Source organism: Quercus lobata, chromosome 5, assembly GCF_001633185.2.
Source record: "Quercus lobata isolate SW786 chromosome 5, ValleyOak3.0 Primary Assembly, whole genome shotgun sequence".
In the NCBI taxonomy this organism is placed as follows: Eukaryota; Viridiplantae; Streptophyta; class Magnoliopsida; order Fagales; family Fagaceae; genus Quercus; species Quercus lobata.
In genome coordinates, this window is record NC_044908.1 from 50,192,954 (window position 1) to 50,216,429 (window position 23,476).

The 23,476-nt window shown below is 33.8% G+C and overlaps 3 protein-coding genes across 3 annotated transcripts; 1 reads left to right on the forward strand and 2 right to left on the reverse strand.

The window, feature by feature from the left end:
• Nucleotides 1–5,912: 5,912 nt before the first annotated feature.
• Nucleotides 5,913–6,678, reverse strand: LOC115990633 (pentatricopeptide repeat-containing protein At1g71060, mitochondrial-like). The gene is made up of 2 exons (XM_031114445.1): nucleotides 6,358–6,678; nucleotides 5,913–6,269 (listed from the first exon to the last, which is right to left on the reverse strand). Exons 1-2 carry the CDS (start codon nucleotides 6,676–6,678, stop codon nucleotides 5,913–5,915), a joined length of 678 nt encoding a protein of 225 aa, XP_030970305.1.
• A 3,293-nt stretch (nucleotides 6,679–9,971) lies between these two features.
• Nucleotides 9,972–13,803, reverse strand: LOC115988871. Its single transcript, XM_031112498.1, has 4 exons — nucleotides 13,469–13,803; nucleotides 12,323–12,948; nucleotides 11,124–11,639; nucleotides 9,972–10,461 (listed from the first exon to the last, which is right to left on the reverse strand). Exons 1-4 carry the CDS (start codon nucleotides 13,734–13,736, stop codon nucleotides 10,333–10,335), a joined length of 1,539 nt encoding a protein of 512 aa, XP_030968358.1. The 5' UTR covers nucleotides 13,737–13,803; the 3' UTR covers nucleotides 9,972–10,332.
• Nucleotides 13,804–19,994: 6,191 nt separating this feature from the next.
• Nucleotides 19,995–21,579, forward strand: LOC115992350 (transcription repressor OFP5). Its single transcript, XM_031116531.1, has one exon. It carries the CDS (start codon nucleotides 20,166–20,168, stop codon nucleotides 21,498–21,500), a length of 1,335 nt encoding a protein of 444 aa, XP_030972391.1. The 5' UTR covers nucleotides 19,995–20,165; the 3' UTR covers nucleotides 21,501–21,579.
• Nucleotides 21,580–23,476: the final 1,897 nt, after the last annotated feature.

The following is a 23,476-nucleotide window of genomic DNA, read 5'->3' on the forward strand; positions in this document are numbered from 1 at the left end:
ATCCAATAGAATTGGCCCTTAAACCATTGAACCATCTCATCGCCGTCGGACCCAAACTCGACGGAAAAATCTTGCACATCAGAGCATCATCCCTGGAATGAATAGCCATCTTCTGGCTGTAATAACTTACATGTTCCACCGGATCCGAGTGGCCATCATACAGAGAGAACGTAGGTTGATTAAACCGCCGAGGATGAGTAGCATCATCAATGCCTTTTGTAAAGGGTGATCTGGAAATCTGGCTCAGTGCTTTGTTCATCGCATCATTTCCCAAGCCCCTGCTTGTAGGACTTTTACGCCTCCGCCTATGATGACGCTCCTCCTCGTAGGAGAAAGTCTCACTCTGCGGGGTCCTCGACCTCCGCCTGTAGCTAGCCCCATCCGACTCCCCGGATGATGGTTCGGAGCGAAGGGGTGGACGCTCCCATCGTACATGGCGTAACTCTCTCTTCAAATCCGCAATCTCACGTTGCAGGTCCCCATCATACTTCACATGGGACACGTGACTCTTCCCGCGTGTACGGGTTCTCGTAGTATGAGTGGTATGCACGCTCCCCTCCTGGACTTCCCTCCGCTCGAGACTCTTTCGAGGACCACCGCGCTGAGAGCCCCTTGACTCCGCCTGATGCGGGCTAACATCACCCTGATGCAGCCCTGCTGCGGGGTGAGGCGGTTCCACTCCTTCCATCGAAAACGTTGTATTAGAGGTTATGCAAGCTAACACAAGCTCTCCCCACAGACGGCACCAATTGTAAGGACACGATTTGGTGACGAACCTAATAGTATTGGGTTCCCACGTAAAAGGCCCAGACAATACAATTTTTAGAGCGTGAGTGTAAAGAACTAGGTTAACTATAACACTTCCCTCCAAGATTTCCCTTAAACCTGTTTCAAGTACAAGGTCGGTCTCACAAATATTTTTCTTCTGTGAATCCTCTCACTTTCCTTCCTTACTTTCTTCTCTCTTGTTTTTCTCTGTTTCTTCGTCCTTCTCTTTTTCTCCTTTCTTTTTTCGATCCCCCGTTTCCGGTTCTTCTTTTAGTTTATATACTTCCCTTTGCGCTTCATCCTTGCCGCACACGTGTAGGTTGGGTTCGGAGGATTTCTTTCTGTCCCATCTGGCACCTCCTGGAACTTCCTATGGGCAGCTGTAAGGCTGCCTTTCCACTGTTCAGGTATCACCTCCACATTAATGCGGCCAGAGAGTTGGTTGAGAGGTCATTAATGCAGAGGTAGCTGTAGCTTCAGATATTTGTTTGCCTTATCTCTTTCACTTTTAGTCGGCTGCTCTACCCTTTGTGATGACTGAATTCGGAGCTCTGATCGTAATGAGCCCACGTCTCGATCGTCCTCGGAAACGATCGTCCTCGGACGAGTTATGCCGAGGACCAGGGTATCCTCGGACGGATATACGATCTCTGATGGGCCGCTGGCCCAACAGTCCTGACCCCATCCTGAACCCTAGGGGCCCATTAATCGAACGATCCCCACATTAACCTTTACCAAAAAAGAAAAAAAAAAAAAAAAGGCTCACGTGAATGCTTAAAGGCTAGTATATGTGATTAGTTTACAAATTGAAAATTATTAATCTTTAAAAGAAAAAAAAAATAGCCTATTTTATTTTAAAAAAAAATTTATGGGAAAGCTTCTTATGTTGTCAAGTTTTGTTAATCCTAAAATGTAGCCCATTAGTATACATCCATAACAGAAGTTTCAAATGCCTAAAAAAACAAAATAAATAAATAGTATAGGAAAAACTAACAATTGTCAAAAAAAAAAAAAAATTAATGAGATTTTTATCAAGTTTTCTTTTTTAATCCTAAAGGTAGCCACTTAATCTTAAAATGTGGCCATTAAGTACACATCCATTACAAAAGTTCCAAACACTGAAAATGATTTTCATAACATTTGTCAAGTATGCAACAAAACATTGTAAAATGAAAACATTTTACACTAAAAATATTTTCAATGTAAAATATTTTACTTCGAAACAAACGAAGCCTTAATTACAGGCACACAAATTTTTTCTCTATACACAAAAGCAAACTCATATTTACTCACCATAGAAGAAAGGTTGAATTCAAATTTAAATCCAAATTTCAAATTCCAATAGACATAAGCAATAATGGATAAACTGCAACCAATCATGTTCATTGGGTGCCATTAACTACTACAACCAACAAAATATATTTTCTACAAGATGAATAAATCACCTTTTGTCACGTACTCAAAAAACTTCAAATAGGAGTAGTTATGTAAAAATCCCAGCAAATTTCAACAACGCCATCTATGTGTTTTTTTCTTTTTTTCTTTTTTCCTTTCTCAATTCCTATACTTTTGGTAAAGTATAGGAATTCCTTATATGATAGTGAAGGCTAGGAGATAAAAGGTTGCCACCAAATATCTCAAGTCAAGCTTAGATTGTAATGAAACTTTTGCTTTCAAGAAAGAACAGATTAACAGTGATGAAGAAGTTGAGATACTTCTAAAGGATGGGGTTGTCATCACCATTGGCAAAGTTTCTTTGCTGATCTCCAATGCTCTTTGACATGATTCAGTTGGTACTTCATCTGCACCCTATTGGTATGCATTACAGGATAGAAATAATAGGAACATAAATATGGAGGTTAATCTGACCTACTGGATAGGGACTCAAGCCGATGTAGAATTTGCTAGTTCTTGGCATTCGGATTCAGCTATTGATATGTGTTGCATTCTTTTTACCTGTTCAAAGCAATACCATTCACCAATTCTTTGTTATCTTAGAGTTAGTGTGAATGAAGTCGTGCTTAGAGATAACAATGAAAATGGGGTGAATGAAGCACCTCTTCTTACATTTTCAGAAAACTTCAAATAAAAGCAGTTATCTAAAATTTCCAGCAAACTTCAACCATGCTATCTATGTGCTTTTTTCTTCTTCTTCTTTTTTTTCTTTTTCTTTTTTTTTTCTCAATTCCTACACTTTTGGTAAAGTATATGAATTCCTTATGTAGTAGTGAAGGTTAGGAGATACAAGGTTGCCACCAAATATCTCAAGTCAAGCTTAGATTGTAATGAAATTTTTGTTCTTTGGCATGATTCAGTTGGTACTTCATATGCACCTTATTGGTACGCATTAAAGGATGGAAATAATAGGAACATAAATATGGAGGTTAATCTAACCTACTAGGTGGAGACTCAAGCCAATGCAGCATTTACTAGTTCTTGGCATTCGAATTCAGCTATTGATATGTGTTGCATTCCTTTTACCCGTTCAAAACAACATGATTCACTACTTCTTTGTTATCTTAGAGTTAGTGTGAATGAAGTAGTACTTAAAGGTAACAATGAGAATGGGGCGATTGAAGCACCTCTTCTCATGTACTCAGAAAACTTCAAATAAGAGCAGTTATCTAAAATTCTCAGCAAACTTCAACAATGCCATCTCTATGTTTTTTTTTTTTTTTTTGTTTGGTAAAGTATAGGAATTCTTTATGTGGTAGTGAAGATTAGGAGATACAAGATTGCCACCAAATATCTCAAGTCAAGCTTAGATTGTAATGAAACTTTTACTTTCAAGGAAGAACAGGTTAACAGTGATGAAGAAGTTGAGATACTTCTAAAGGATAGGCTGTCATCACCATTGGCAAAGTTTCTTTGCTGATCTCCAATGCTCTTTGACATGATTCAATTGGTATTTCATATGCACCCTATTGGTATGCATTAAAGGATAGAAATAATAGGAACATAAATATGGAGGTTAATCTAACCTACTGGATGGGGACTCAAGCCGATGGGAATTTGCTAATTCTTGGCATTCGAATTTAGTTGTTGATACGTGTTGCATTCCTTTTACCCATTCAAAACAATACCATTTACCAGTTCTTTGTTAACTTAGAGTTAGTGTGAATGAAGTAGTGCTTAGAGGTAGCATTGAGAATAGGGCGAAAATTTATGAGGATGCCACACTTGGAGATGTGGCCAAGAAAACTAAGATGTTAAATAATGTGAATCCTAAGTGGGATGAGCTAATCCTATTTGTTGTGGTTGAGCCCTTTGAAGGAGAGAAGTGTAATTATCGGAAGGTGCACAGTTCCCCTGGAAAATGTACAGAAGCAGGAGGATGATGCACCTATTTTTAGTGATTGGTATAGCTTGTGGGGCCTGAAGGAATGGTTAGGAAGCTTCATATGGGAATTTTCTTGGATCGTGGATATCACATTTTTGATGAGTCTATCCATTACAGCAATGATTTCAGGTCGACAGCAAATTTAGGGATACCTAGTATTGGAGTTTTACATTTTGGAACATTGAAACATTTATCTATTACGATAAATATATCGTTGCAATAACTTGACCAAAATTATTTTTGTCAACTATTTGCAATCTATTACAGTAAAATTTGTGAAATAATCTATTGCTACGAAATATTCGAAGTAGTAGATTGTTTATTGCAATAGCAAATATAATATTGCATCAAAATTATCATTACAATATTTAAAGTTTATTGCAGCAAGATTTTTCGTAGCACAAAACTATTACCTCAATTTTTATTGCAACACTTTGCATAAACTATTGCAATGACTTTAATGTTATTGCAACGATTTTTTCGTTGCAATAAACTTTTTTTTTTTTTTTTTTTGGCAGTGACATGTGATAAATCTTTAATATTACATAATTATTAGAATCTTGATACATTTTGACTGCAATTTCGATTACTAAAAAGTTATTTATTATTGCAAATTTTATTGCTAACAAAAGAACCTTTTTTTTTTTAAGGTAGTAGCAAAGCATTTGAATATATTTATTAAACAAAATAAATTTTCCACTTTCTACATATACCCATTATTTTATAACTAAAAATTATCGTTGCAATAACTTGACCAAAATTATTTTTGTCAATTATTTGCAATCTATTGCAATAAAATTTGTGAAATAATAGTCTATTGCTACAAAATATTCGAAGTAGTAAATTGTTTATTGCAATAGCAAATATAATATTGCATCAAAATTGTCATTACAATATTTAAAGTTTATTGCAACAAGATTTTTTGTAATAAAAACCTATTACCTCAAATTTTATTGCAACACTTTGCATAAACTATTGCAATGACTTTGATGTTATTGCAACAATTTTTTTCGTTGCAATAAAAGTTTTTTTAATATTATATAATTATTAGAATCTTTGTAAATTTTGACTGCAATTTTGATTACTAAAAAGTTATTTATTATTGTAAATTTTATTGCTAACAAAAGTACCTTTTTTAAGGTAGTAGCAAAGTATTTGAATATATTTATTAAACAAATAAAGTTTCCACTTTCTACATATACCCATTATTTTATAGCTAAAAATTTACCAAAAATGTTAAAATTTCAGCTGTAAACATAGAACTGTGGTGGTTGAAAATTTCAGCTCACTAATTTCTGTACAATTTCTCTCTCTCGGTTTTGGCTCTCTCGCAAGTATAGTCTCCATTTCCTAAGCTCTCTAGGGTTACTAATTCCATAACACTCTCATGAACCCCTAACACTCTCACAGGTATCATCTCTACTTCCAACATTCCCTCTAATCTCTCTCAATGGTTTCTCTCTCTGGGTGTTTGCACACTCTCAGAGGTATTATCTCCATTTCCTAAGCTCTCTAGGGTTACTAATTTCATAACTCTCTCATGAACCCCTAACACTCTCTCAGGTATCGTCTCCATTTCCAACATCTCTCTCAGTGGTTTCTTTCTTTAGGTGTTTGCTTCTCTCAGAGGTAATTCCCTCAACTCTTTGGATTTGATTCCTTCTTTCTTTTTTCAATTTTGAATCTAAATAGATGTTGGTGTACAATCCTGAATATGTTTAACTTCTTTTAAATATTAAACTAGTGTAAGTACATATTCGATACAAACCTTAAATATTAAATTTTGTTCTTGACCCCAACCCTCCTACAGAATTGTGTATGACTTAATATCTGGTACAAACCTTCTCTTCTTCACTGTATCAAACATCTCTTGTGCTTTCTCCACATTTCTTGATTTGCTCAAAGTATCAATCAATCTATTATGATCTGATACTTCCAACTTCATTCCAAACTTCTCTATCTTCTCAAAGGCATCTGCAGCTTCTTTAACCTTCCATGCTTTAGCATGTTTCTGTGAAATCAATGCAAACGTCTCTTTACTCAACAACCCTTTATGCTTCATATAACTAACTAAATTCCAAACCACCTTGAACTGTTTGATCTTACCCAAAGCCTCAATCAAAGCATTATACTTCAAACTTAGCACCATCAAGAATAGACTCTATAGAAGAATTAGAGCCTATTGTTAGTAATTTACAAACTTTTTCAATGTCTTCATGGACTCTATTGCTTAAAATAACATCTGGGACCTTGTCATTTATTACATCAAACACTTGGCCTACACCATCATGTCTGTAAAAACCAAGATAATATTTTGGCAAAGACCCATGTTGAGTTTCAATGTGAGGTTTTGAATTTTGGAGGAAAGTTTGATCTTTGAGTGTGCTGAGAGAATCACTAGTGAGTGATCTAATGAGAACAATTTTAATAGATTGTGGAGTTGGCTTACAATTCTTTGCTTCCATTTGACGGAATAACTCAAGTGCTTCATCATATTTCCTTGCCTTACAATGTGCATTGATAATTATACCATATGTCACGACATCAAGTTCAAACCCTTCATCTCTCATCTCCCTATAAACCTCATTCACCTCAATAAATTTTGTTCTTAACCCCAACCCTCCAACAGAATTGTGTATGACTTATTAGATTCCATTGTGAGAAGGTGTAAGGCATCCACACATGTTAGGATTATCCATCGGTCTCTACTAAGTTAGTAAAGGCTATGTAACGTTTACTTAATTATTCAATAAGCACTAAATTGATCAAATTTATTTCATCAAATCAAGTGAGTAGTAAATGTTTTAGCATGGTAGCCTAAAACTAAATTGAGAAATAATAGAAATAATGCGATAATGAAATTAATTTTTTACTAGAAGTATCTCTAAATAGTTATTCGGAATTAGATTTATTAGTTATTTAGAACCAATATTTGGGCTTTAATCACTGTCACAAAAATAGCATGTGATTCAAATTAGTTCGTGGGCCTAAAAAAGAAGTCAAGGAGCAATTATTTCAAACAAAACCTAACCTACATAACTAGCCTAAACAGAACCCAACCCATTATCAAGCCAATGGCGTAGAATGGTCTGTAGACTTCTGATATTCTCTCCCCAGATGTTTTTTTGTTTGACGCAGCAGGGCAACAGTACACTGCAAATGTAACAGCAACAGTGCACGCTTCACAGTACAATGCTAATTTTTTTCATTATTTTTGTTATCTTCTGTATTTTTGGGAAATAATAACAAGCTCTTTTTTTTTTGAGAATGAGGAAATAATTATAAGCTGGTTCACTATAATTTTTTTTTTGGGGTCAAGAAGTTAGGGAAAGTAATTTTTTTCCCTCACCCTTGTGTTTGTGTTTGTTTCTCAAAAAAAAAAAAAAAAAAAGTTTCAATCTACTTATTTTATTTATCTTTTAGCTTGTACTTTTAAAGAAAAAAAAAACTTTTAGTAAAAAGGTATATAACTTGTTTCCAAGAGAACAAAAGAGTCAAACGTTCTTTTGAGAGGACAAGAAATAAAATGAAGATTTCTGCATATTTTTTGAAATTGAGAGTTTGATAAAAGTAGAGGTGAAGAAAGATTGAATGATAAAATAAAAAATAAAATTATGAATAAAAGTAAAATTAAAAGCAAAGTTAATACAATAAATAATAGATAGATTTGAGGGTTTATGAGCATAGTTCAATAAATTTATTATTGGGATGAGGCACATGTAAAATGGTACGCATCATAATTGAGGAATGAAATAACCAAATAAGGTTTGTACACTATGGTTTTTATTTATGCCACTGCTTGTGATTTCCATTTTGTTATTTGTAAAATGCAATGTTAGTTATTTTATAAAACAAGTTGTCAAATTTCATAACCAAATGAGATGTTTTGCTAAGTTTAGGCATGGGTTTAAGGAGATGGGTTTTGGACATGGATGGGTCAAGAAGTTGGGCATGGGCTTGAGTCCAGGGTGCTACGTGGGTCTATGACTTGGTTGGGCTATTTGAGTTGAAGTTATTGGGTTTGTAGTTTTGTTTGAGCTGTTTAAGTAGATTTGGGTTGGGTATGTATTTGGTATGAAGGATATGGTAATAATAGGATTCTGGGCATGGCGGGTCGAGATTCGAAAATGAATTGTTCAATTCTTGTATTTCTAATTGGTTCTTGTTCAAGAGTCATGAGTGCTTTAAAAGTTCAAAACTTAAGCAGCTCGGTCAGGGAAAAAATAAATTACGCACCTCAAGAGTCAAGTCTAATATTCTTTTCCACAAGAATGTTAGGCCACACATTAAATCTGGTTTGGCAGCAATGATGGGGTTGAAAATTGCATATTCCAATATCCAATAGCTTGGTCTACCGTCTACCTTTGCAAGTCGGCAGTCCAAAGAGGAAAAAAAACGCCTATAATGGAACTAATTGAGAAAGTAATGAAGAAGTCCTCAAATGAAAGAAAACCCCAATTATTACTCAACAAAATCTTTTTTTTTTTGGGTTAAATTCCAAATATTACTCAGTAAAATATTTAAAATGGTAGATGAAAATTTGGGGCTATTAATTACCTTGTAGAAGTAGTAACTAGGCCCTTTTTCTCACTTAAAAAAAAAAAAAAAAAAAAAAAAAAAAAAAACTAAGCCCCGAAATTTAGGCTGTAGATAAAAATCTCTATCGTGTGCACTTTGTCAGACTCTCTCTTTCATATTTGTATGAGTTTTAAACTCTAATCTATGAGTCCTACGTACTAAAAAAAATCGAAGAAGCTCTCTGTCTCTATTTCTCTCACCAAAAAAAAAAAAAAAAATCCAAATTTGAAATTAATTACTAGAAATATTTTCTCCTTGCAAGTTGCAACCCTCACGGCAACTCATTGCACAAGTAAAGCAATTTTTTTTTCTTTTACAAATTTTCTCTATGTTACTGTAAATGGTATCAGCTTGTGGAGTGATTTTCATTTTTCTCTTCTTCATACTCAATTCCTACCTATGGAGTGTTAAGTATTTATTGTTTAATATTGGTTATGTTGCCTTTTTATTTTAACAAAGTAATGAAATTTGAGGCAATTTTCTATACCACAAACTTTATCATAACTTGCACATATGTTAACTTGTGATCCGATTACATTACTCACACATGAATTCACCATTGGTATTTGGTAAAAAGTAATCCAGTCACCATTTAACATGTGTGCAAGTAATGACAAGATATATGTACCTAGATTTTTTATTTCCTAATATGAAAATCTCCCTTTATCTCCCTTTGTAGCCTTGTAGAGTTCACTTACTGTACTAGGCTAGTAGTGTAGTGTTCTAGTTCTAGATTATTATTATTATTATTATTTTTTAAGTAAAAGAAGAGTCAAAAGAAGGAGCAAATGCTATGTTTGTTTTAGGTTTTGTTCTATTATTTTTAAAAGTATTAATTCTATTTGATTTCATTAGATAAATGTTATTTTATTTTAAAATAAAGTATGGATAAAATTAGAATGTGAGATATGGTCCAAAAAAACCTGGAATTTTAGTATTTTACTAACATTCCCTTTAATATATAATAATAATAATAAAAAAAAAAAAAAAAAAAACCTAACTCTACATATTACAAATTTAAAAAGAGATGTTATACAAAAAAAATTTAATAGTAATTATGCATCATAAAGAACTAATTTTTTTTTCTCTAACTTAAAAATATTATTTTGAAAGTTAATAGCATCAATAGTTTAATCATATCAGGATTCAGGTTGTAATCTTTACTTTTTGCTGGAATAATATCTCACATTAGCCCAGTTAACTTGAGAAATTAACTCCATCAATTTAGTTGTTATTTGGTACTTAGCTCGGTAATCGACATAGTGTAGTTGACGCAGTAACCATCGATACGAAGGAATCACCTTTCATATGAGAAAAAAGGCCTCTTTGTTGACGCAAGATGGAGCCATAAGCTCTTAGGAAGAAAGTTTAATCATGAAATCAAAGGCTTAATTAACGTAGCCTATGATCAAATCAATGCTCAAAATTAAAATCAAGTACAAAGAAGGTCCATTGCTAAAGGCAAGACAAAATTATTTCTACTGGATTTGCCATAGCTCCTTCCAATTGAAAAAGAAGATATGACTTGCCAGAAAAATGACAATTCAAAAGATTTTTGCAGAGCCTTCTATAAATTCTACCCTTCGGGTAAAGTCTATTCAAGTCTCTAATAATCTTCATTGTCTCATTGTTTTGCTTCAATACCTTTATCTCTTAGGTACAAGGATGTCGAAGTCACTAACAGTCCATTCAGCAACTTGATCTGGGTCTTTAAATATTTCAGTTCCCAAATCAACAGACATCCATTGCCTCCTAGCTGGAGGAGTACCAGGATCCTGCAAATGAAGTTTTTATAACTATGGTTAGCATTTAATCCTCAAGAATCATAACCATATGAAGAATGTATGACATTCTACTATTATTCTGTTCTGTTCTTCACCTCTGTTTCCTCCAAAAGCAATTGCACCAATTAATATTTGATAACAATCTCTTCTATATATATATGATAACAATCTAGCTAGTAGCACTCAGAACATTAGGAAAACTTTTGGAGCCAATTCATTAATGTGCATTTCTATCTACCTAAATGAATTTGCATAGGAGAAAAAAAATTACAAGTTATACAAATTTTTATTTTGTAATTGCTCTAAAGTAATTTCTTCATTCCCTTGTAAAAAAAAGAGGTAAAATACTATTTTAGCTTTTAAATTTTACTAAAAGTTGTTTCACATTCCTAAAATTTAAAATTTTATTTTTTCATCCCTAAACAATTGAAAAGTTTCTCTTCGTCCTAAACTAATAAAATGTTTTATTTATGTCATAAAACTTTTTTAAAAAAAAATTTCATCCCTAAACTATTGAAAAAATTCTTTTTTTAACCACTATTTTTATCTCTAAACTATTGAAAAAACTACAAAGTTCATAAATGAAAAAAGAATTTAAAAACAAAAAACAAAAAAAAAACAAAACAAATGGATGAACAAGGAGAAAATCAAACCTGGTAAAAGAAAAGTGATTGTGACAACCTCCCAACATCAAGTTCCCATGTCCTTGGATCCCCAATCCAACCCTCCCCTTGCTTTGTAGGGTACCCATACTCACCCCAAACTGGGTGTGGCAAAATCTGCAATATCTCTTGAGGTTGAGGATTGCTATATGGATCACATAAACTGTAAGGTGCCTCAAGATGCTCTGCATTTCCTGGTGAGCAATGCAAGTGATAAGCTGCATAAGGAAAGTTGGTACTATCATTTCGATGAATGCGTGTCCCATTAGGGAATGTGTGGTAAGGTGGGCATGCATTGAGGTTGTTTGCTTGGCACCATGCGCTTGCATTTGGATTTATGATCATTTCACTGTATCGAGTGACATCTGAAGTCACATCACCATCACATGGCTTGCCATTGTTCTTCCAACAACTTCCAATGTCTAATAGGTAGAATTGGCTACTTGGACCACCACCTTTAATCACATTTAAGGTGAACCTCACCTTAAAATTAGGTGATTCCGGAATCTGCATAGTTAATAAATATATTTTATGAACTTAGATTAAATGTTATATATTTAAAAGTAAATCTAATTTTATGTTATTTAAATAACGTGACATTTTATATATTATCAAATCTTAACTATGTAATGGATTATCTCTATTTCAAATGAAATAGAAAATGTTAGTGTATGTATAGGCCCAACGGGCTTAGGCTCCTACGTACTTTACTTGTCTTGCACACATATTTTGCATCTATAAAGGCAGTCTCTTGTACTTGATCAACAAAGAAAATATAATACACATTCCGTCCCTCTCCTTTCTTTTACCTTATATTCAACAAAGAGGATCCTATTTCACATTAACCAAACACACATCCGCATTAATGTTTCGCTTTCAAAGAAAGCTGACAGAGGGGCATGATATAGAAGAGTTTTTGAAAAGACCTACACAAGACGTCTATTAGTCAAACTTATATTCCTACCAACTTTAGGTAAACCATATTAATTCTTGGGCATGCCATATTTTCAACTTTTCTGCTAATCACAAAACTTAGTAATTAACTAATCATCATTCAAAGAATGACCTAAGAGCTCGATGGAACATAGTAACAGAACTGAAATAATTAATAACCTACCTAGCAATGAGTAATTGAAAGGGGACACTCCAATTGATTAGATTGTCTAGAAGTTAAAGAAAGAGTTACTTACAATTTTAGACATTCCTCTGGTAGGATAATGGTACCCACCAGATAATCCATGAGTGGCATCCGATCTCAAGTAAAGCATCAACCAAGGATACTTTGTTGAAGTCCTCAAGACATTATGGAAAACCCAACTACTTCCCTTTCCAAGTTCCTTCTCCCAAGTTACTGAATGGTAAGATATATTCCCCACCAAACCTTTACTCAAATCTGCATCCAAGTCCCATGACCCGTAAAACCTTCCCTTAAGAGTATTCATATTAAGACCTTGCAATGTGGTATAGTCATGATAAATGGTCGGTTGGTTCATGCACCCTTTTCCAAAGCAAGGGAACCCTTTATCAGGGCCGAAAGGGCCAACTTTATGGCCATTCTTGGGGCATTTGGCAGCAAAAGTGTCCATGTTGCCACTCTTTAGCATGATCATCCAAAACTGCCATGGTTTTGGGGTGTCTTCAACCTCACATTTAGATCCCAAATAGAGTTCTTTCTCAGCAGCGTAAACGTCTACATTGGAAAGGGCATTTGGATCCACTCCAAGAAAAGGGTCTCCAACCCCTAGATTGTTGTCTTTATCCGTGACTCTGTGGACCAATATATAGGGTATCAAATTGCAGAGGGAGCAGTTTTGTTCTGCAGGGATAAACAAAAATTAACTAAAAATCTCGACTATATATAATTTATAAATAATTGCATCTTCTGGGTTTGGAAAAAAAAAAAGGTGAATTTCAACTGAATATGGTTAGTCTAAAATTATCTCGAACACAAAAATCAGAAAGCCCAGGTGCAAAACTAGTACCAGCAATAATCAACCAGTATTTTATTGATGCTATCATAATAAAATCTTAACACAACATAACTTTTTACACTAAGAAGAATAATAAAAAAGAGCCATTGGCCAAGACATAAAGAAATGAATATGAAACTATACATTACCAATGTAAGTGTACACTATTACAGAAATAAAAATAAGATAGGAAAGACACTTTTTTCTTCATAGACCAACAAAGAAAAATGAAAAGAAAAGAAAAGAGAAAAAAAAAACCATGAACTTTTACTGTGTTGGAAATAAAGAAAAATAGATTAGACAATTGTGTTTCATCCAGAAGGAGATGAAGAGGGAAAAACAAAAACAGAACAAGGCCAAGCTTACCTTTTGCCGGTGGAGAAGCCGTGTATATGTCAAAACAATCAGCAGCCCTTGGACTGCCCATGTGAGGAGCTTCTTCACCAACTTCATTGCATTGGTTCCATGACTCTATCGCCAACCTTAGGCCATCCCTTCTCATTCCAGGATCACCCACAGCCGATACATACTCACTTTCAGAACCATTCACAAACAAAACACACGTAAAGAAAACCACAACCAGAGTGAAAGCAAAAGGAAAAGCACATGGGTTTTTCGTGTGCTTATTAGCCATTGATGATAAAAGCTTGATACATAATGCTTCCTTGCCTTAGTTTGCTATATAAGCATGAGTATTGGAATTATGAAAGATAAAGTTTTTTTTTTTTTTTAATATTTAATTTTTTATGTTACTCTGTTTTTTTTTTAAAAGAAATTGCTTTGCACATAATTCATACTTTCCCAATATTGCATGTAACGTATTTTATTATTATATTAAAAACAAAAAGTATTTTGTTATTATATGCCAACTTTTGTGATGATATTAAGGGGTAAGGTGTGCATTTCAGCACAGCATTATGTCATTTAAATATCCAAAAATATTCTTATCTAACCGTATAATTGTTTGGTGTACATTCTGTTTCAGGTTGAGTCGGTGGGAACTTTTATAAATTTCACTTCCGTTAAACTCACTTTCCTACCAGAAAAGAAAAGGACAAAACTGAAGTTTCCTTGCAATGGTCTTGAAAGAAAAAAGTGCTTTAATTTTGTATAAACTTGTAGAGGGTGAAAAGAAAGTGCTATAATTATTTAGACACATCACACAATGTTATGGTTATGCTGTGGAATGGAATTTAGCTGCTTAAGGAACTTCTTACTTAGGGGACCACAAGCACCCTCTTAATCACTAGATTACAAGGTTATATATAGGCAAATACCAACATTTAGAATTCAAGAAAAACCACGATTTGGTACATTAATACATCTGTGGCCAAAATCATATATATATATATATATATATATAGAGAGAGAGAGAGAGAGAGAGAGAGAGAGAGAGAGAGAGAGAGGTTAGGATCAAGTTGTACATGGTATAACTTTAAGCAATATTACACTACTTAATAACTTATTATTGAATTCATATTTTGTAGAATCCTATTGTTAGATTATATGTTTTATATGTTCTTAATATGCATGTCAATTTTCATGTTAATTAGATGTTATTTACTATTTAATTCATAAACTCATCTTTTTATGTATTATTTTAAACAATATAAACTTGAATTTAAATAATTGATTGATAATATGACTGTTGATCTTTGATCATCTTGAAATTTTGCAAGTATGAAGAATATAAGAAGATAAGATAATCCAACAGTGAATTTATCAAAATTCGCATCCAATTAAAAAATATTAAGTGATGTAATATTATTTGAAGCTACACTTGGTGTAACTTTAAGCAATGTTACACTACTCAATATTTTTTAATTGGGTGTGAATTTGACAAATCCACCACCATTATATTACATTATCTTCATATATTCTTCATACTTGCAAAATTTCAAGTTGATTAAAGATTAATAACCATGTCATCGACCAATTGTTTAAATTCAAATTTTTGTAGTTTAAAATAATGCATAAAAGATGAGTTTATGGATCGAATAGTAAATAATATTCAATTGACATAAATATTGATATGAATGTTAAGAACACATAGAACATGTAATTAATGGTGGGATTTTTAAAATATAAATTTTATAATAAGTAATTGTAGGGCTATCCACCACCCGTCCAAGCCGACCAAACCGCACGATCTGATGACATTCGACCCGAAAACTACCCGACGCAAGCAGTGGGTCGGTCGACTGTAGGTCATTGGACACAAAAACTGACAAGATCGATTCAATTTTTGTTTTAGCAGTCTAAGAAACCGAATAACCTGACCCACCCAATGATCCTAGATTCCTCTACTTTGATCTCCTTTCCGATCTCCTCTCCACCATCAACGATGACCCTTACTTTTTCAGATCTGAGGAGATCTTAGCTAATCCAGCTGAGATCTCCTACAAATCTAGTGTAGATTGTGAGATTCCATCAAAGAAATGCCGGTTTTTTAGATCTGGTGTAGATCATGAATAAAAAGTGCTATGATTATTTAGATCTTGGTTTTGACCAAATCTAACTCAACTTGTGGCCAATCTAGCTCAATTCGACCTATTCATCCTCTCAGTCGGCGATGGGTCCTCCGGTCTACCACCCGACTTGGTTGAGTCGAGTCCAAAACTGATCCGGATCAACTTGTGAATAGCCCTAAGTTATTGGGTGGTGTAACATTGCTTAAAGTCACACTAGGTATAACTAAAATTTCTTTTTATCTAAGTTGAATACTACCTAGGCTGGTTTTTAAAATTTTTGTCAACTCTTGAAAAAAAAAACCTTTGTGATCGAGTACATTATTTGATAAAGTATACAAATTGTTTGTATTTTTTATTACTCTATTTTAGGGTAGAGGAAGGCAAGGTAGTTAGTTATTTCTTAATGTAATTTTTGTTATTGTGATGTAATGAATTTATTTAATGTTTATATTTATCAAATAAGTTATGGAAAATTATTTATTATGAAAATATTGAAAATAAACAACCAATTTTTGGAACATAGTATAAATTTTCATTCAAATTTAATGATAAGTTTTGATAAGAAAAATTGGACTAATTTAGTTTCAAATTGAATGGAAGTAGTTCTAAATGGAGTGTAAGTAATTTTAAAGTGAAGGGACACTTTTCATAAAATTAGAGTATATGAAATCTAATTAGAATGACACCCAAAAATTAGAGTGCAAATAAAATCTAATTTGAATAATTTATTCAAAGTTTTGATATCTATTTCATTTATTCTGGAATGGCCGTTACACATCAATTGGTACAACCAATCTATTTATTTCATCTCCAAAAAAAAAAAAATTCAGGTTAATTGTATTGATCATTTTGACATAATTTTAGCTAGTTTGGACTGTACTGGCAAAATTTTGGATTGTACCTTTATGTATAGACTTTTATAAACATTTGTATTTTTATTTAATATTATAAACATTTTATAAAATTAAGTTGGTTAACGTGAATTCCAGTTAACTTAATTGGTAAAGTTTTTTATGTTTGAATAAGAGATTTGGGATTTAATTCTCGTCTACTAGTCTGATAATAAAGAGACAAATGAGTAACCATTAGAAGCAAATGTCATAGGTTAAAAGTCTTAAAAAAAATGGTTAATGTGATGACTTTTTTTTTTTTTGGGTAATCAATGAGATAGCTTTAACTTCTTATAAAGTTATTATTGTTATCTTTTATATCCACACGCACATAGATACAGCCATACAGATAGATTAGTGAAGAAGTCTTACTACTTTTAAAAAAAGAAACACATGCGTCGGCATCGATCAGTCATGCATATCAAATTAGGTTGGTATCAAAATGCACATGCATGCAACAGTCTTACTGCTAATATGACTGATATGGGTTAACTATGTTGTGGTTCATTTTGGTCAATAACTAATTATATGAGTTAACTTGTTGACCAAGGTTTAGTCAAGAAGGAGGAAGAGCAACATCCAGTTAGGAGGATCTGTTTCCTTTGTTTTACACCTTCAAGAATGAAACTGAAAATGGACCCCTTAGCCCATCGAGTCATGACTCGGCATGCATACTCATAGGTTGGACTACACCTTGGGAAACTTACGGCTTGCCTACCAAGGGACCTCGAGTGCAATTTGCTGCCTGCTGCCCTACCCACTAGCAAACTATGTATGGGTAGTATAAGTAATGACCCTAGTTGATATATCTAAATCAATAACAATAATAGTTTTTTTTTTTTTTTTTGGGGTGGGGGGGGGGGGGGGGATAGGGATACATTTTTAAAATAAAGACTAAAAGTAAGAGGATAAGAAATGGATTTTAGCTAGCTTAACTGATAAAAATTTTTGTCTTTTGAATAAGAGATTTAGAGTTTAAACTCTCATACACTAAAAATCAATTAATGTTTTTAGCCTGATAATAAAGAAAAATTATCATGGAGTGAACACCATAAGTTAAATTTATATTTTAAAACAACAAAAAGGAAGGAGTATATATGGCATATGTCTTTTATTATAATTGAAATATTCTTTTTTTTTAAAACCTATTAAGAGATCTAGAGTTTAAACCCTTCTTACACCAAAATTTGATTGGGGCATTTGACTTGATGATAAAGATTAATCATCATGAAGGACATCATAAGTTGAATTTCTATGTTATCTATCCAAAGAAAAAAAAGGAACGAGTACATGGCATATGCCTTTTATAATAATTAAAATACTATTTTCTTAATAAACCTTTTATTTTTTAATTTTTTTTGTTTGTTAATTCATAATTAGGGTGGGAAGAATTTGATGATTAATCTTTATCATCAAGCCAAATGCTCCAATCAAATTTTGGTGTGGGAGAGGTTTAAACTCTAGATTTCTTAATATATTTTTTAAGAAAAGAATATTTCAAGTATTATAAAAGACACATGCCTTCCTTTTATTGTATTAAGATAGAAATTCAATATATAGTGTTCACTTCATGATAATTTATCTTTATTATCACATCAAAAATATCAATTAATTTTTAATGTTGGTAGATTTGAACTCTACATTTATTTTTTAAAATAAAAAATTTTATCAATTAAACTAATTAAAATTCACTTCTTATTTTCTTGCTTAAAGTCTTTATTTTAAAAATGTATTAGTTATTTTGTATTTCCCTTGTTTCAAGAGAAAAGCATTAACAGACAACAGACAGCACACAGATATGAAAAAGGGTATAAGAAGAGGAAGGGGGGAAGGTATGCTTTTAATTAAAGTGATGCCCATCAATCATGTCAGAAGTATGTGATTCTGTCCTCAGAGTGCAATTCTTCCAGATGGTTGTTTACCAAAAGCATGTGGGCCTGATGGTTGTCTTTTTAGTACTTGGGGGGATCTGATTACGATTTGGGCCTGTGCTTATTTTATTGGATCCTGCGATGGACTTGTGCAGAGCTTTCTCCAGAGTCCAGACACAAGTGACAAGACCATAAATCTTTGTCCTCTCAGTTCTCATCATTCATCAATGTCATGGTTCCATGTTTTTTACTTTGTTTTCTTTTCTTTCGTCATAGCGACGTTTCAAAATTTAGTTGCAGCACGCAATGGCCAATATATTTTCATTGAAGATGAAAAAATAATTGGGCAAATAGTTTTTTTTTTTGGTTCACTTTTTATAGTGAAAGATTGAGAGCCCAGTGTGGATAAGAATAGCCATAGGACCACTATTTTTCACAAAAGTATTTACAGTTGCTGATATGGCTAAGTGTGGTTTGATTCATAATAAAATTGGTGCCGTGGTAGACTTAGATACAAATGATGTTACTCAAATCACAACAAATCTTATTAAAGAAAAAAGTTATAAAAGATTGTGTCTCTTAACATTACTAAAGGATTCTTGCATTAGGTATTGATAAATTACTAATTGTTCCAAAAGATTAAACTATAACTAATTTAATTATTTAATGATAATTCTAACATGCATTATGTTTTTCTTAGAATTTGAAAATGATAGAAAATACGAACTCAAAAAACAAAAATAATAAAATAAAATAAATTAACAGTGGTGGATGTTTTATGTAGCAAGAGCTTTGGCCCAGAACTTAAGGAGTTTGAGTTCTTCTCTCTTTTCTTTTTCATATTTAAAGTGTAATATTCAAATCTCCTATTTCCTAACTATGGAATTTATAAAAAACTAGCGCCTCTATTTGCTCCATAAAGCCTTTCGGCTTGGCTGAATTAAGATCCAAACGTAGCCCAATTGCCCAAATGCCCTATTCCCATTCAACCAACTTAGTCACTGGCCCACTGCTAACCTTTGACTAAAAAAAGGAAAAAAAAAAGTTACATAATCTATAACGAAAAATAAAGTCGAGGAAAAAAAAAAAAAAAAAAAAGCAAAAGAAGGAACCTACCCAATTTTATGCATAAAAGGAAGATGGCCAAAGAGAAAAACTCTCCGAATACACTAGAACCCAGAAATTATTAGTTCTTCTCGTTCTCTTCAAAACTACCCAAAATGGAAATTTCAAATTTGTGTGCTAATAATAATAATTTTTCAAGGCTTCCTCTCATCTTAAAACCAATTAACCAAGTAGCTGTTTGAGCAATCACATCACACAATGTGGGCTACTGTTTAATTACAGTGCTTAATTATATAAACATGTGGACCACTTGCTCTAATTAAGGCCACCATGAGTGAATTTGCTTTGTTACTTATTCCTTCACATAGAACATCCAAGAGATTCCTTAACTTTTTCTCTCAAGGATTTTATTTGATTTGTACTATTAAGTTTTAAAAACTAAAAAAAAAATTGTGCACTAGGTAAGAGGTCCCCTTGCTTTGCCAATCTTTTAGAAGCATAGATTAGAAACCATAAATCATAAAGTAGGAAAAGGTGGGTAAGTGGTCACAAGATGGGCGGGCCTTTCTTTTGAAAAAAACAGCAGAAATCCAATAAGAAACCCACGTTCCCATTTATAACAGCTTAACTGTCCCTCCTCCCTCTCTAACTGAACTCCATTACCATCCATTTTCACTTCTTGTGGGAATCTCCAAAAACCTTAACAAAATCAAAGAATTCTCTTCCAAACACAAAGAAATAATTTTTTTTTTTTTTTAAGGAAACCATGAAGTGGGGAAGAAAGAAACTTCCTTCTTCACCTTCCTCCTTGTCTCAGCCTTCTTTCTTGTCTAATGTCTTTCCCATTTCATGGCTTTCCAAGTTCAAACACATGGGCATCAACTCTAAACCGAAACCCGGAAAGGTAAGGCAAAAAGGTAAGCTGAATACTGCTTCCATGAGTTCATCACAGTGTGGTGGTGGTGGTGAGAATGGTGGTCGGTTTTATGGTGGGAATGATGATGATGATGCTTTTTGGAGACTGTCATTTAGAGAAGAGGCTGTTAATGGGAATCAGAACAGAGGGGTCTTGAAATCAGTTTGGTATGAATCTGATGATGAGGTTCATGTCCCATCTTCCAGGTGCAGGGGCTCTAGATCGAATTGTGGTGAAGTGAGGGAAAGAGAAGAGGCTAAGAAGCTCAATGAGATGCTTTCGGGTTTGAGGGAAGTGAGAGGATTGCACAAGGATGCGGAGATTTCACCGGAATTGGATGCTCATTATGGAGACGGATCACCATGGAAAAGGATTGAGAAAGAATGGAAATTAAGTCAAATGAATCCGCAAGTTTTGGAAGAGAAGGTGTTGGAATTGGAAAGAGAATGGAAGTCTGCGAAATCTGTGGACAAAGAATCATTGGAATGGGAATCTCCAAGGACAATTTGGACGCCTAAGAGGGATAAGCACAAACTGATAGCTTCTGGCTCAAAGAAACATTGTTCTGCCTCTTCCTTGAATTCTAAGAATTCTAGCCTAAGAGATACTGCAGATGATGGTGTTTTTGCTACTAAGAACTTGGAGGAAACTGCAGGACTCTCGGCAGAACAGTTTTGTTCAGAGTGGCAGAAGTTGAAAGGAACGAAAATTGAAGAGCTGAAGTCAGAGAGTGAGAAAGAGAGGAAATCTCTTCATGTAAGCAAGGACCCACAGAGGAGAAGAACGAAGAAGAATTCCAAAGTTAGAGTTAATTCTCCCAGAACGGCTTCCAAGGTTGAAATCTGCAGAATAAAAGCGCTGGAAGACATGAGGAAATCAAAACTGAAGATGAAAAAGAAGGAAAAGGAGAAAATTGTGGAGGAAACAACATGCTTGGAGAGCTTCGCTGTAGCAAAATGCTCATTTGATCCACAGCAGGACTTCAGAGATTCAATGCTTGAGATGATCACCGAGAAAAGGATCAGCCGGCCAGAAGAGCTTGAAGAACTCTTGGCTTGTTATCTAACCTTGAATTCTGACGAATACCATGACCTCATCATCAAGGTATTCCGGCAGGTGTGGTTCGACTTGAACAAGGCCTGTTTTAGTAGTGAGTTACATAGTGAAGATTGTTGCTATAATTAACTATTGCTTAGCTAATGATAGAAAGACACTTATCATTTTGTAAATAGTTAACACTGTTAATGTTTTAACATTATGTTTCTAATTTGCACAAGGTTGCAGATCTTACTTCATATCAATTACATACATTTATTAAAAGAAAAGGTAGCATCAGAAATTGTGGGTGGAAGCAACTCCAAGCAATAATTTCTATATTGCACTTTTGTTTGCATGCATACACATGTGATATGTGGATGAAATTTGAAAGGTGAGGTTTTGTGTTTTAGTTGAAGTTATATGCTTGTTAATAAATGTTCACTGTTGTCATTCTGGTAGACAACTGGATGAAATGTGGTGGAAATTTCTTAGGTGAGAAGGGCCTAAACTTAGTGTAGGATGGAACTAACGATTTATTGTAACCAACAAGACACTCCTCTCCATTCCATTTGTGCTATTGACGGACTGGTGCCATTTCCCATAGTAAGTCCATGGATTTTGCTGTTACTCACTTTCATGCATCCAGCTTTAACTTCCATTAGCATTTAGCAGGACTGATTCAAGTAATTTTATCTAACCTTAACCACAAAATTTTCAGATTCCTTCTGCTTGTAATTTTAGTTCTAAGCTGTTGTGTCTGCTACAACAGTCCATTTTTCTATCAGCTAGGCAGTAATGCAACAGAAACTGGTACCCAATCTAAAATTCTTAATATCTTGGCTTTGCTATGAAGAGTTAAAAGCTGTAATTTATCGTATCTATTACTTCTTAATGTCTACTTTTTCTCAAGATGTCATTTCTTCACCAATTAAGCACTCATGAACCTTGACAACCACTTGAGTTGTGCTACATTCAGGCTTCTCTTTTACTGCCTTCATTTTTTCCTCACATTCATAACATCATTCTGTCATACCATGGTTTTCACAAGTAGCTGAAATAGACTACCAAATCACAGTAGCTTCCCTTTGCAGCATTGCTCTCACAAGCTCCTTGGCCTTCAATAGTCCAATGCAACAAGTGTCCACCATACAGCCATGGTCTCCATGGTTTGTTGATTGAACTTCATAAACATGAGCCATGAGATGTAATATTTCATGACATTGGCAAGCTTACACGTTTGAAGGAAATTAACCATCGTTTATGATCCTATCTTTTAGCAATAAAAGCATGAAGCCACTCACCCCTGCTCAAAGCTCCAATGTCAGCACATGCAGTGATGCAGATAAGAAATCCATTGGGCATGCAATGTCTGGCTCGCCTATTGAATTTTTCATAATTATGGGCAAGCACCAATACCTCCTCAAAACAAGTTATATGTGCATACCAATGATCATGGTGTTCTGAGGAGATCAATGTTTGATGACCTCTTAAAAAATACATCTCTCTCTCTCTCTGAGTAATCCAACCCCACATACCCCAATACAATAAAGTTCCTCCACTTTCGTTACATCATTTTGAATAAACAATCAACTTAGTAATTCCATTGACCCTCTTTCCACTTGCACGCTTAGAATTGACATCCTTATTCAGTATTCTATCAAGCAAAGTCTGCTCACTTTTTAGTGTACCCAAATCTTGCATACACATGAATTAAAGGTTTTTACCCATTTTGAACAATCAAAAACTTGTGGGGTGGGGGGGAGCCTTCATAGGTAATGTATAAGTTTCTTCATCAGCGCCAATAGGAGGACATGGTATTTGGTGAAAGTTTGCGTTAGCTTTCGCTACTGCATTCCAATTATATTATCGGTTTGTCAATGTAAGCGAAAACGGACAACATCTGGCAATATGAGAATCAGAAATTCGGAATTGATGGTGGTAAACATGGAAAATGTACTAATTTGGAGTAGAAATGATGGCATGGGCTTTCTTTTTCAATCATAGAATGGCATTTACCTGTATGTCATTAAGAAATAAGATTGCCTGCAGCTAACGCAAAATTGCTTGAACTAATTGAAGAACACTAAGTAGCACGCTAGCAATATTTATTCATGTTAACCTTA